Here is a 14,303-nt window from a genome sequence, read left to right as displayed (position 1 = left end):
ATTTTTCTCGTGTTCATGATTTAAAGCTCTTTTTGAGTTTTATATGTTTTGGATAGGTCTTTGCTGTAGTCTTTACTTTCTATTACCATTACGGTTTAGTATTCAACCATGATTGAAGCCTCGTCTATCTACAGAAATGAAAAACCAGATACTTCTGTAGGATTCTAATTCTCATCTTAAAATAGTGACCTGCTGAACATTCTTTATCATTACTTAAAGTGATAGGCAAATAAATTTTTATGCATTTCCTATATCACAATGGATCAGTTTCCTGACAGACTCTGACATTTCTAATGGAGCTGTTACAGAAAAAAACACTTATTTTACATTAGAGGCTTGGTCTTGTCTCGTTAGACACCCGAGGGAGAGAAAGTAGGGGTGAGAAGGAGTTATTCTTTCTGTCCTTGCCTTGCTCTGGTGATAACAGGTCAATTCACTCCATCCAAGAACAGCACAGTTGTGGTTTTAGACTTAATTTTTCTCCAAAATGTTCCAAAATGAAAAAGTCACCAAAGTAATGTCTCTGAGAACTTTTGTTGTGGAGATATAAGTTATTAAAGATAATTGGAGGAGTGTCAAAGATCTATCTTAAGACAAGGTAAATTCCAGAACTCATGCTGTGATCTCCCCAGCTACCCTTGGCAACTACCCAATTAGAACTAGAAAAGCAATGCTAATCCTGATATTCAGCAATGATGCCACAGGAAAATTGATATTTGCATAATGAAAGCATTAATCATATTGGTAATGCCTCTTGGATAGAGCAATCCAAATCCAATTTCATTGGTCAGCTCCATTCCATAACTCAACTTCTTCATCGATTTGATAATTTTTTACAAACAGCCCTGAAGAGATGCAATAGTTTCTGCCTCTGTCGCTTTTTATTTTGGCAACACATATTTCAACAGACTTTGAATTAATTAATTTGAAATCTTTCCACAGCCTGAGGAGAAATTTGTTTAGATGCCATTTGAAGGTGTAACTGCAACCAGTAGAGATCAATCATTGGACAAGTACAAGTATGTGCTTTCTATGGTGACCAATTCTTCTGCTCAGTGGGTTTGAGGCCCACGAGAACTGGCATGTTAAAATGTCTTTCCTTCTCCTGCTACACGAGATGGAGGGGAGCAGATCTGTTGTGGTCCAGATTATTTGTTATGGAAAGGTGGAGGGTGTAAGGTTGTGTTGGGAAGGAAGAGGTGTGGAGGAGCAGGGAGCAAGATTGTGATAGGTTAAAAGCATCAGTCAGAAGGATATCAAGACATTGATGATCAGTGCCAACAGGCGTTATGATTGCCTTCTTGAAGGAGAGGGTCCAGAGTTGTGCTTGGGTTGGGGTTTGGGGGACTGAGATTCAACTGCAGTTGGGGTTATGGGGGTGCAAGTGATAGCACCCATTTGAGTGATATGTTCTTAACAAAAACATCTAAATGAAACATATTGGAAATCTGGTAAGATGATAATATTTCAGGTGTGGCAAAGCAGGCCTCCCAAGCCTGCGAAGGCCCATGTGCACATGTATATAAGATCTTAAGTGGACTTCTTGACATGCAGTAAATTTTGATTTAAGTTGACAATCTGAATTCATAAGATGTTCTGTTATATATATTGCACTGACTGAAACAATTAAGCTCCACTGTGAAATTTATTGTCTTTTTCCGTTCATTTTCCATTCCCTATTCTATAACATTTACTTTTTAAACCCATTGTTATGCCTTTTCCGAATTAAACTACCCTGCTCCAATAATAAGAACTTTAAAGTTTTTTATTCAGTTGGATGAGTTAAACACCCATTTTCTAGAAGCTGCTGTTGTCTTTGATAAAAAAGAATGGGCAAATAATATTGGGCCTCACCAGCAATGCCGACATCAGGGAAAAGGAAGAAACTCTGCTTTGGTGTGTCACCAAGGACACTTGCAAATTTCTATAGATGTACTACGGAGAGCATTCTAGCTGGCTGCATCACTGTCTAGTGTGGGGGTAGGGCCACCACACAGCATCGAAATAAGCTGCAGAGAGTTGTAAACTTAGTCAGCTCCATCATGGGCACTCACCTCCCCAGCATCCAAAACACCTTCAAGGAACGATGCCTCAAAAAGGCAACATCCATCATTAAGGCCCTCCCCATCACCAGGACCATGCCCTCTTCTCATTGCTACCATCAGGGAGGAGGTACAAGAGACTGAAGGGTCATACTCAATGATTCAGGAATAGCCTTTTCCCCTCTGCCATCTGATTTCTGAATGGGCATTAAACCCATGAACACTCCCTCAATTGTTTAATTTAACTTTTTAAATATATATATATCTTTCTGTAATATACAGTTTTTTTTAACTATTGTTCATTACAATGGACTGCTGTATAACAACAAATTTCACCACATATGCCAGTGATATTAAACCTGATTCTGATTCTGAAATTCAGTCCCTTTTTTTCAGTGGAAGTAACACCTCTCAGTGCAAAATAGATCTTTATTTTGAGTTGTAAAATAAAGCCATTTGTTGTTGAAAAGCCTTTAAGATGTACAAGAGAATGGATGTCAGAATTTTTAATTTAAATGAACGTACACCCAATCTATTAACTACAGAGGTGACAACATTCTGCAGCTTCACGTGAATTTACGGAGCAAATGACAGTCTCATTTAGGCTCTTGAGTAATATGATTGTAATGTTATGTTGCTTATAAGACCCACTTAATGGCTTTTAAATAGACAATTTCTGATATAACACACTTATGTCTGTGAAAAATAGACAGAGAATGGATAAGGCCTGGAGCTATTCATCCAATAGATTAAATTGTCTGTCTTGGTAGAATGGGTCTAAATTAATCCTTGGAGCTTCCTGTTCCCTGAGGCTGTGAGCTTCCATCCCCCCCTATGGTTCTAGACCCAATGCCATGGCAATTGTACATTCAAAGTGTGCTGTTGGTATTAGGATCCTGTAGGACCCTGCCCTCACAGGTCATAAAATCTACTGTAAGGGGGGGCTCACATCGCGTCACTCCAGCAGCGCACTAGATCAAAGATATTACACACCCAAAGAACAGTCAGGAATAAAGTGAACTTCAGAGAACAGATGTCAACAAATTTATGTCCATGATTGTTAACAAAAAATTAGTAACCCTGAGTGGGTTATAGAAAGGAATGGAAAGGCCAGAGTGAAGTGGCCATCAACTAACAAATAATGCAGACTGACACACAGCAACATTCATATAAAAGTGAAACGCACATTAGTCTTCTCCTAACAAAATGGTGATTGTGGAGGTAGCCCTGACATCAGGGTGGTTCTGTATGAGGAGTGTCAAGAAATAGTTTTGCTCTGCACTTCCTTGATCAAAATGGCAGCTATTACATAAGTTTGGCTTTATCCCTTCTGATATTTGGCATTTGGTTTCCAATTGTAATTGGATCCCAAATGCACTTTTGGCATAGAAGGATTAATGCAACACCCACTACCATTACCATTAATGCAACTACCAAGTAATGGGGCAGCTTACATCTTCCATCAGATGTGATCAAACTCTGAACTGGACAATCTTCAGCCATGCTATATCACTGCTATTGAATAGTCTGGCAGATGTCATTCTTGTTGTTGCTTTGAAAACAATTTTTATATTGCATAGCAGAGTACGGGTACACAGAATTATTTTTTAAAATCTTTGTCGATCGCTGTTCTCTGAAAAGGGTAAGCATGCTATCACATTGACAAGTATCGGGCATTATGACTAGATCACGGACAGAAACAAGGAAACTCCTAAAAACCATAGATTGGATCAGAGTACTGATGATGACACAAAATCCTAATTAAATTAGAACTGGGTAAATATCTTGCAGTTTTCTTCTGCAAAGTTAAAGGACAACTTTCATGAGAATCTTAGAGTTTTGTCCTTCAGGTGGAGCAAGGAGTATATCTAGAAAATGCCTTCCGTTCAATGAGATCAATAGTGAAATGAGGTCATGAAGCAGCTTGTGTCAAATAAAATCAAGGACTAGGCTAAAATCAAACAACTGCTTCACCATTCTAGTATTCCTTGTCTATTTTATATGGTTGACCAAGTACATGGATATATTATATGTGCATAATGTATGATGAACCATTCATACAGTTAACACATCTCATGCTTATAACCTGTAACACCGTCAATATCACACATTGCTGAAAGCCCCCTTGTTACAAAGTAAAAGATCATTTAACTCACTAGGAGCAATGCCAAAGGGATTTCCAAGATAACACTTAGGTATGTCTGCCACAAATCTGTCACACATAAAAATAAAACTATTTATTTCCTCCAGGTTTCTCTTAATCATTGGATAATTCCTGGGAATAGCAAAATATTATCAACAAAACATACACTGGGTTCTCCTTAAGGCAATATTCCTGTTAAATTTCAGGGTGTTACGTCGCCAGCAAAATTAACACTGTTCAATGCAAGGCATGAAACTTGTAACAAAGCAGTGGTTTCTCAAACTATAATGAACAATGTCCAGGATTCAGTATAAATAGAACTAATATGCAGTCATGTTAACGTCTCTATAATGGAACCTAATTGACAGACCTTACTCCAAACCAGTCGCAATTTCCAATCAGTACATCGAAGCAAAAGCATAGTATTGACCCAAATATGGTCCGAATTCTCACAGTTGCAACAATACAAATTTGGAAAACCATGAAATACTTTTGAAAAATTGCTTAAACAGTATATTACAATTAACTTCAAACATTAAGACGTTTTAAAAGTTACCATGTGAAAAATTCTAAGACATATAATTTACAGAAGGATGCTATCATGTTTGTCTACAGAGAACTTATTCACCAAGAATATTTTTTGGTGGATGAATGGGCCTCTTTATAAAATACATTTCCTCAACTCCTTTGTCTGCCTTATTTGGCCAGTGCACCAGAACAGAAGTATGATGCATCTTCTGGCTTGAAAGATGCAAAAGATTATGCTCAAGTGAATGCTTATTCTAAGCTTTTCCATCTTCCATATTACCAAGAGAATCTATTAAATGAAACAAGGGAATCTCACTTCATGCTCAATATGTTCCCTTTTATTTTCCTGTTGTGCATCTCTGGCCCAAACTTTGTCTTCGTGAGTCATAAAAGCAAAGAAAATTGAGGACCATACCCCTTCAGAGATATAAACTTCACTTGATACATATTAAACACTGTGGGAAAATGGCTATGATGCTGCTTGTGGCAAATTGCCAGAGTAAAATAGTCATAAATCTGAATAATACTACAAAGTCCAATTAAACGGGAGCAATAATAAATGAATTACTGTCTGACTCACCTCCCATCCGAAGTTTGGATCCTTCAGTGTTACCCTCTGAACTCCTGCATAAGGACCAAATTTCTCTCCCACTTCGTGCTTCTTCTTGGCCCAAATCCCTAATCCAGCTCCAGGAACTGAAGACTCCCTTAGCTCAAAGTCAGGCGGGATTGGAATATCTTCAGGAATGTAGACAGGGGCTTCATACGGGGATCCTTCTTTAGGGGTGAATTCGTTGCTGGTGGGAAGTGGAGATGGTGGACCCACAGGAATCGGGGACATGATGCTGTCTTCTGTTTCGTCTCCTCCACTCTCTCCAGCCGGTGGCTCTGGATCTGTCTCGTACATATTATCAACCACTTCACTGTCACCTATTCAGAAGGTTAAACAAAAGAGTAAAATGAAGCAACTTGCTACAGTACAAATTTTACAACAAAACTACAATATTTTAGTTCCTTTATGTTCTCTTTCCTCCGTTCTGCAACCGCCAAGAGCCCCAGATCCCAAGATCTCTGCATTTTCCCTAAACTGTTTTCTTCTTCAGCCTTCTTTCCCTTTTTACTATTTCTGACAATGCCTTTCTTTTACAAGGCCTATGATTTGATATTCCCTCCCAAACTTCTTCATCTCTATAATTCCAACAACCTCTCTTTGACCAAGATTTTAGAAATGTTTCCAAGTACTTTTTAACACGGTTGTGAAGCACCTTGGTACACTTCACCATTTTAAAACATTGATCTGGATAATATTCCATGAGACTAGAATTTTCACATTATTATAGGCAGTACAGTACTGTAGTGGTCAGCAGAATGCTCTGCAGTACCAGCAACTGGGGTTCGATTCCTGTCGCTGCCTGTAAAGAGTTTGTACGTTCTCCCCGTGACTGCATGGGTCGGTAGGTCAAAATCAGGTTTATTATCACCAGCATGTGTCGTGAAATTTGTTAACTTAGCAGCAGCAGTTCAATGTAATATATAATATAGAAGAAAAATAATAAATATACAAATAAACAAATATATAAATAAATTGCAGTATCCATATATTGAGTAGATTAGAAATTGTGCAAAAACAGAAATAATATATATTAAAAAAGTGAGGTTTTGTTCATGGGTTCAATGTCCATTTAGGAATCAGATGGCAGAAGGGAACAAGCTGTTTCTGAATCACTAAGTGTGTGCCTTCAGGCTTCTGTACCTCCTACCTGACGGTAACAAAGAAAAAAGGGTTATTGTAAATTGTTCTGTGATTAGACTAGGATTAAATCGGGGGATTGCTGAGCGGCATGGCTCAAAGGGCCAGAAGGCCTATTTGCTATGTATCTTAATAAAATAAATTAATTAAAAAATATACCATCAAATCTAACTTGCTTCAGCTTTCACAAAACAGGAATCTGTGGGAAAACTGGAACATTGAGGATTTTTGAGAACTGGATTTCACGGGGCAAATAATATCTGGCCTACTATATCTACTATAAACAGCTTGAATTCATCTAAGATATTCACTACAGCCATAGATGATCTGAATGATTTTATTTACAGAACTCTAGCCAGTAGATTGATTGTGGAAGTCACTAAAAATGAAGTCTAATCTTGTTCTCACTCTGCTTGACTCTCTTCCATAAACATTCCTGAAATTTGACACCTTGTCCCTGTTTATAAGTTTCTGGCCCGGTCTCCCTCTCATCACTGTCTCATGATCTTGCCATATTCAGGTCTGATAAAGGATGTATTAAATCTTTGCCTTGGTGAACCTTTCAGTGTCGTCCTTTTCTCCTTGTTAACAGCCCTCTCTAATCTTCTCCTTCCCAAGTCTTCCATAGTAATGATCAGATTTTGTCATCTCTAAATGAAATTGGAAATCAGGTTTCTTTTTATTTGCTCTTCCAAGGCATTAGATCACTTGAAGGAGCTCTTCAGATCATCTCTGCTGAAACCATTGAGGAAAACCAGGGAGTGGAAGAACTGGCCCTCTGGAACATCTGTAGTGCATGCTAGATAATGCACTCCCCTTTTCAGTTAAATACAGGACGTCACAAAGATTTAAAGGCCCATTGTCAAACATTCTAGTACCAATAATGAAGAAGGAACGAGTGCAAGATCTGCCAAAAATTGATGGGTGCCTTTGCAAGCTCTGCAAAGCAGGTGTTTCAGTTTTTAGTCACTTAGAGACCTCTGATCAGCCTGGTGTTTCACCGCATATTTGAAGAAAGCTGATTTGAAGTTAAGCCACAGAAACATTTCTTTTAGGAAAGAATAGACCACTGGAAAAGGAGCTCACAGAGCCAGGCAGTGTCATGTAATTTGTATGCCCTCCATCTAAACACAAACTGCAATCATCCACTAATAGGCTGCAATTATCTGTGGCTGCAATCACAGTTTCATCAGTTTGTTTCTGTAATGTGCCAAGTCTGCTGACTGCAATGGATCCATCCAATTGGCCTTTTAATCGAGATCCCCTTGCACAAGCCATTTTTGTCCATGATGAAATCTGGTTTGCCCCCTGTTCTGATTACCTTTTCCTGTCCTAGCTCCCATTATGCAGACTGGTTCTATTTTCATCCCAAAGGCACCATTTGTATTTTTATCCTTTTATAACACAAGTTTCAGAGTTGCTAAAAAATAGATTTTTTTTCTGTCTTACAGGATTTTTTCTTCAATGCTGATCATCTCCTGATATCTTCTTTGGTACAAAGTTTTCTAGAGATCTCTGTTAATCCTCTCCAAGCCACTATGCCCCAAACCCCATCTGATTCCATTCCATTCTCCTATGCAACCTCTCCGAAGCACTTTACTCCCTAGAACAGAGGAGACTGAGGAGTGACATGATAGAGGTATACATGATCATGAATGGCACGGACTGGGTGAAAGTGAAAGCACATAATTTTTCTCCCCAGGGAGGAGGTGCTGAAAATAAAAGGGTATAATTTTAAGATCAGAGGTGAGATCAGGAGCAATTTCTTCATGCAAGTAGTAGTGCATATTTAAAATGAACTGCCAGAAAGAGCGGCTGAGGTGGGCACATTACAGTTAAGACGCATCTAAATAAGTACATGGATGGAATGGTTCAGTGGGCCATGGGCCAAAGGTGGGCAGATGAAGTCGTGTAAGTTAATAGCGTTACTCCTATGCCACTCAGTTAGTCATTCCCACATGGGAGGAGTTCACATACCGTACAAGAATGGCTACCAATAATGTTCAGTTGAGTGTCCTGGTGTGCTCTGCTCTCTCCCTCAATAACAAACACAGCAGATGGGAGTAGTTCACTGGGCAACACAATTGGAATGGACAGGTCGGGCCAAAGGGTCTGTTTCTATGACTATATTTTTAATACTGATCTTTTTGGAACTCCATTCTGCATCTTATCACTCTAATAAAGCCTTATTTATCCCTTTGCCTTACACGCTGTATATCTTTGGATCCAAATCACTGGAACTTCATCCAGATCTCTCCAATCCTGACATCTTCCACATTCTCCTTCTCAGCTAAATCAGAATCAGCTTTAATATCACCGGAATACGTCATGAAATATGTTGTTTTGTGGCAGCAGTCCATTTATTGAGATACAACTTGGATTAGGCCCTTCTGGCCCTTTGAGCCATGCCACCCAGCACTCCCCAACTTGTTTTAATGCTAGCCTAAATGGTTGTTGACTTTGGGAGGGCACGGAGCAACCGCTCCCCGCTAAACATCGACGGCTCCTCGGTAAAGATTGTTAAGAGCACCAAATTTCTTGGTGTTCACCTGGCGGAGAATCTCACCTGGTCTCTCAACACCAGCTCCATAGCAAAGAAAGCCCAGCAGCGTCTCTACTTTCTGCGAAGGCTGAGGAAAGTCCATCTCCCACCCCCCATCCTTGTCACATTCTACAGGGGTTGTATTGAGAGCATCCTGAGCAACCGCATCACTGCCTGGTTCAGAAATTGCACCATCTTGGATCGCAAGATGCTGCAGTGGATAGTGGGGTCAGCTGAGAAGATCATCAGGGTCTCTCTTCCCGCCATTACGGACATTTACACTACACGCTGCATCCGCAAAGCAAACAGCATTATGAAGGACCCCATGCACCCCTCATACAAACTCTTCTCCCTCCTGCCCTCTGGGAAAAGGCACCGAAGCATTCGGGCTTTCACGACCAGACTATGTAACAGTTTCTTCCCCCAGGCTATCAGACTCCTCAATACCCAGAGCCTGGACTGACACCAACTTACTGCCCTATTGTTTTGTTTATTATTTATTGTAATGCGTGCACTGTTTTGTGCACTTTATGCAGTCCTGGGTAGGTCTGTAGTCTAGTGTAGTTTTCTTTTCTCTGTGTTGTTTTTTACATAGTTTGGTCTAGTTTTTGTACTGTGTCATGTAACACCATGGTCCTGAAAAAACATCTCATTTCTACTATGTACTGTACCAGCAGTTATGGTTGAAATGACAATAAAAGTGACTTGACTTGACTAATCATGGGACAATTGACAATGACCAATTAGCCTACCAACTAGCATGTCATTGGACTGTGGGAAGAAACTGAAACTCCCAGAGGAAACCCACACGGTCACGGGGAGAACATTCTTTCCAGGCAGCAGCGGGAATTGAACCCAGGTCGCTTGTATTGGAAAGCATTTTGCTAACTACTGCACTATAGTGCTGCCCCAATACATAATAATAGCAACTATAAATTACAATTATATGCATGTAATTAAATTAAATAAGTAGTGTAAAAAGACAGGGAAAAGTACTGTGGAAATGATCATGAGTTCATTGTCCTGCTGAAAGAGCTGCTTCACATCTACTCTCCAGATTCTTCATTTCATTTCTTACTCATTCAAACTAATATATTCCATACCGGCCTTTCCTCCAAATCTTGCTTTTCCAAGCCTCCTCTGCTCTGCCCCAATTACAGTTTTTTTAAAATTCCAAATGTCTTTCTGGATGAAACCATTGATAATGCTCCTCAAATGTCACGATTTTTCTGAATCATAGCATGATATAATTCCAAATATTCCACTGAGTTTCGACTTTCTCTTTTAACAAATGATTTTTGGAATCTGCTCAGCTCTCTGAGGATGAGAGTACATGTTCTTGAATACGACAAACAATGCTCAATTCAGACCTTTCTTGTGGAGAGATATGAGTCAAAGAACAATTCTCCAGTCAATGGAGAAACACATTTGCACCAAATTAAAACCACATTTTAAATTACTGTAGGGTGGGAATGCTCACACCAAATCGTGCTGCCATTAAACACTGAAAAACTCTCTTTGGCACTTCACATACTCTTAATCAGAGCAAGTCCCTGAGCTGGAAAAAGAATAGACAAGAAAGGGGAGCCAGTGAGTCAGAGGTCCAGGGAAGATATAGACTGGAATGGCAGGACAACAGGAGTGCAGCATCAGTGAAGCAAGAGTTGGGAAGCAAAGTGCATCCCTCAAGAGTGACAAATCACAGAGACCTGAATGAGGAATATTTCAGTGAGCATTCGAGAGTAAAAGTAAATCAGATGTGTGAATGACAAACCAAAGTTCAAAGTAAAATTTATTATCAGAGTTCATACATGTCACCACATACAACCCTGAGATTTTTTCCTGCAGGCACACTCAGCAAACCTATAGAATAGTAACTGTAAGCAGGATCAATGAACAACAAACTGTGCAAATGCAAATATAAATAAATAGCAATAAAGAACAAGAGCACGAAATAACAAGCTAAAGAGTCCTTAAAGTGAGACTATCGGGTCATGGGAACACCAGAAGTGGAATGAATGTAATAATCCTCTTTTGTTCAGGAGCCTGATGGTTGAGGGGTAGCAACTACTCTTAAACCTGATGGTGTAAGTCCTGAAGCTCCTGTTCCTTCTACCTGAAGGCAGACATCCCACCCTGCAAAAACTCATTTCAGGGAGGTTGCACCACCACCCCCGACCCCCGCAAGCCCATATTCCTCCCCCCCCCCCCACCTCCGGTCAACCTCCAAGGGTGTATGTATACAGGACATTTGATTATGAAAGAACACAACAATTTATTTGATCACATATTGAAACTATTTACACACACACATATATATGTCTGGGGTGAAGTAAGTTTTATACTTCCTTTTTTTGGAATACTCTGCCGTGGCGCTGCAGGACACTGAACTGAACTGATGGCCAATGAAAGAGAGAGGGAGATCGACTGTAAAGCCCGCCCACAGAGAAAACTGATAGGCCTAATTAGCACGAAGGGAGACCAATCAGGATGCTCTCTCTGTCACTCCCTCGCTACGTCTCTCTCTCTCTCTCTCTTTCTCTTACCCCCACCCCCCAGCTCACTTGTTCTCAAAAATTTCGATTTTCAGGATATTGTACATACAGCAATTTGCGGGCGCCAGGGAGCCACTATCAATATGCAGGAGACTCCCGGGACTTCCGGGAGAGGTGGGATGTCTGTGATTGCAGCAGTGAGAAGAGAGTGTGGCCTGGGTGGTGAGGATCTTTGATGATGGATGTTGCTTTTCTATGGCAACATTTCACTTAGATGTGCTCTACGCTTGGGAGGGCTTTACCTGTGATGTACAAGGCTGAATGCACGATCTTTTGTAAGACTTTCCACTCAGAGACATTGGTGTTCCCATACCAGGCCAAAATGCAGCCATTTAGTACACTTTCCACTGCTCATCTGTAGAAGTTTGTCAACCCATAGGCCAAAAAAGGTATATTTGATAAGTCTGAAGACACATGCTTGGTTAGCTATCCTCATGAAGACCCTTAGTTAGCAGAAATTATGAGGGTGGACTAAAATGTGTCTGGACTTCATCGTGGTGAGAACACAAAGGTTGATAGAATATATTAGACACTGTATTTGGCTAACTGAGAATGGATCCAGTATTGCAGAATCACCTCCAAGAGGACCACAACCTTGCTGTAGGGATTGTGGGCTTGTATGCCTCAATAAACCAGAGAGCAATGTTGGCTGGAGTCAGGGCTTTATGCTTTGGCTTTTGGTGGGGTCACCCATGCCAAACAGGTCAAAGGGCAGAGGCCAGACTGAGAACGGTCCACTGGTCGGGGTTCAGCTCAGGGATAACAACCCTGCTGGTAAAACAAAACAGTGAATAATCCTTCAACACCTGTGAGTGGCAGCATTCCAGGACTTGCACGACCAACAGTAGTGAAAACCGAGCTACTGACGTGATGAAGGAACACCACCCGAGCTGGAGGACTTTCATTCCTGCCTTAAACGCCAGCCACACAATGGGCAATAGGTCGATAGGTTGTAGAACCAACAATGAGAAGAAAGACTCGCCAGATGTGGCAGCATCTATGAATAAACTGGAAAGGAAGGTCATCTTTCCCCCTTCCTTTCCAGTCCTGAAGAAGGTTCTCGGCCTAAAACACCGACTGTTTATTCATTTCCATAGATGCTGCCTGACTTGCTGAGGTCCTCCAACATTTTGTGTGTGTGCGTTGCTTTGGATTTCCAGCATCCGCAGAATTTCTCGTGTTTATAAGAGATGAAATTCAAGAGATGAAAATAAAATTAAGATAGTAAAAAGATGTGGGAAAGAAGTAGTTAAAATTAATCCAGCCGTCCATCTATGACACTGGAGCAACCTTGCAACATCTAGTAGTGTATGTAGGTACAGTGTGTATGGACAGCCAATACACACTTCTGACACATTTGCCAACATAGGCCCAGTGGGCAGAATGAACTTCTATACTAGAAAGATCAATGAAGAACACAGGTAAGCCTGAACACAAAGGTCAATAGGTCCTGCGGGCATCTGAGAGTTACTTGTAATCCACATTAACATTAAGACTCTGGAGTCATTCAATTTATGGTCTGTTATTATCTGATTCTTTTAAGATATACAAGTTCAGTTCATTATGCTGATTTTCCTTCGCTGAAAGAGTATTATTAATTGCTTTATTATTTACAGACTCATTATAATCAGATATCAAAGCCCTTCATTCTCCAAATGCATTAATCCTGAAACAAACTTCTTTGAGGATGTGACCCATGTACTGATCATTTGATGGGGCCCCTTATAACTGTTGCATCAGACTCCAGACAGCTAGAGTAGTTGAACTCAATCGAATTGACTTTGTTATTCACATCCTTCGTATATATGAGTAAAAATCTTTACCTTACGTCTCTGGCTAAATGTGCAATTTATAGTAATTTTTAATAAATAGTATGTACAGCAGGATAGTTAATATAACATAGAAATACAGTTGTGTCAGCATGGATTAATCAGCCTGACGGCCTGGTGGAAGAAGCTGTCTTGGAGCCTGTTGGTCCTGGCTCTTATGCTGTGGTACCGGATCCTGGATGGTAACAGCTGGAACAGTGTGTGGTTGGTGTGACTCGGATCCCCAGTGATCCTTCCGGCCCTTTTTACACACCTGTCTCTGTAAATGTCCTGAATAGTGGGAAGTTCACATCTACAGATGCAGTGGGCTGTCTGCACCATTTTCTGCAGAGTCCTTTGACTGAGGGAAGTACAGTTCCCATACCAGGCAGTGATGCAGCCAGTCAGGATGCTCTCAATTGTGCCCCTGTAGAAAGTTCTTGGGATTTGAGGGCCCACACCAAACTTCTTCAACCGTTTGAGATGAAAGAGGCACTGTTGTGCCTTTTTCAACACACAGATGGTTTGTACAGACCACGCGAGTTCCTCAGTGATGTTTATACCAAGGACCTTTAAGCTGTTCACCCTCTCAACCACAGATCCATTGATGTCAATAGGGGTTAGCCTGTCTCTATTCCTCCTGTAGTCCACAACCAGCTCCTTTGTTTTTGTGACAATGAGGGAGAGGTTGTTTTCTTGATCCCACTGTGTCACTGTGTCTCTGTAGGCTGTTTCATTATTATTTGAGATAAGGCCAATCAATGTAGTGTTATCAGCAAATTCAATTGGCAGATTGGAGCTGTGGGTGGCGACACAGTCATGGGTTTACAGAGAGTAAAGGAGGGGGCTTAGTACACAGCCTTGAGGGGCACCTGTGTTGAGGGGCAGAGGTGAGGGAGCCCACTCTTACCATCTGCCGGCAACCTGACAGGAAG

The 14,303-nt window shown here is 40.7% G+C and overlaps 1 protein-coding gene across 10 annotated transcripts in view; it reads right to left on the bottom strand.

Annotated features, from left to right (window-relative positions):
* The window catches only part of prdm16 (PR domain containing 16), a 716,934-nt gene that overhangs the window by 493,865 nt on the left and 208,766 nt on the right, over positions 1 to 14,303 (bottom strand). For all 10 annotated transcript variants that reach the window (XM_073032140.1, XM_073032142.1, XM_073032143.1 and 7 more), the window contains exon 2: positions 5,294 to 5,643. In XM_073032140.1, coding sequence (XP_072888241.1) covers positions 5,294 to 5,643 — 350 coding nt within the window. The remainder of the gene's footprint in view (positions 1 to 5,293; positions 5,644 to 14,303) is intronic.

The sequence above is a fragment of the Hemitrygon akajei genome, chromosome 29 (assembly GCF_048418815.1).
Source record: "Hemitrygon akajei chromosome 29, sHemAka1.3, whole genome shotgun sequence".
In the NCBI taxonomy this organism is placed as follows: domain Eukaryota; kingdom Metazoa; phylum Chordata; class Chondrichthyes; order Myliobatiformes; family Dasyatidae; genus Hemitrygon; species Hemitrygon akajei.
The sequence above is the reverse complement of the archived record's forward strand: the minus strand, read 5'-3'. Positions and strand labels throughout refer to the sequence as shown.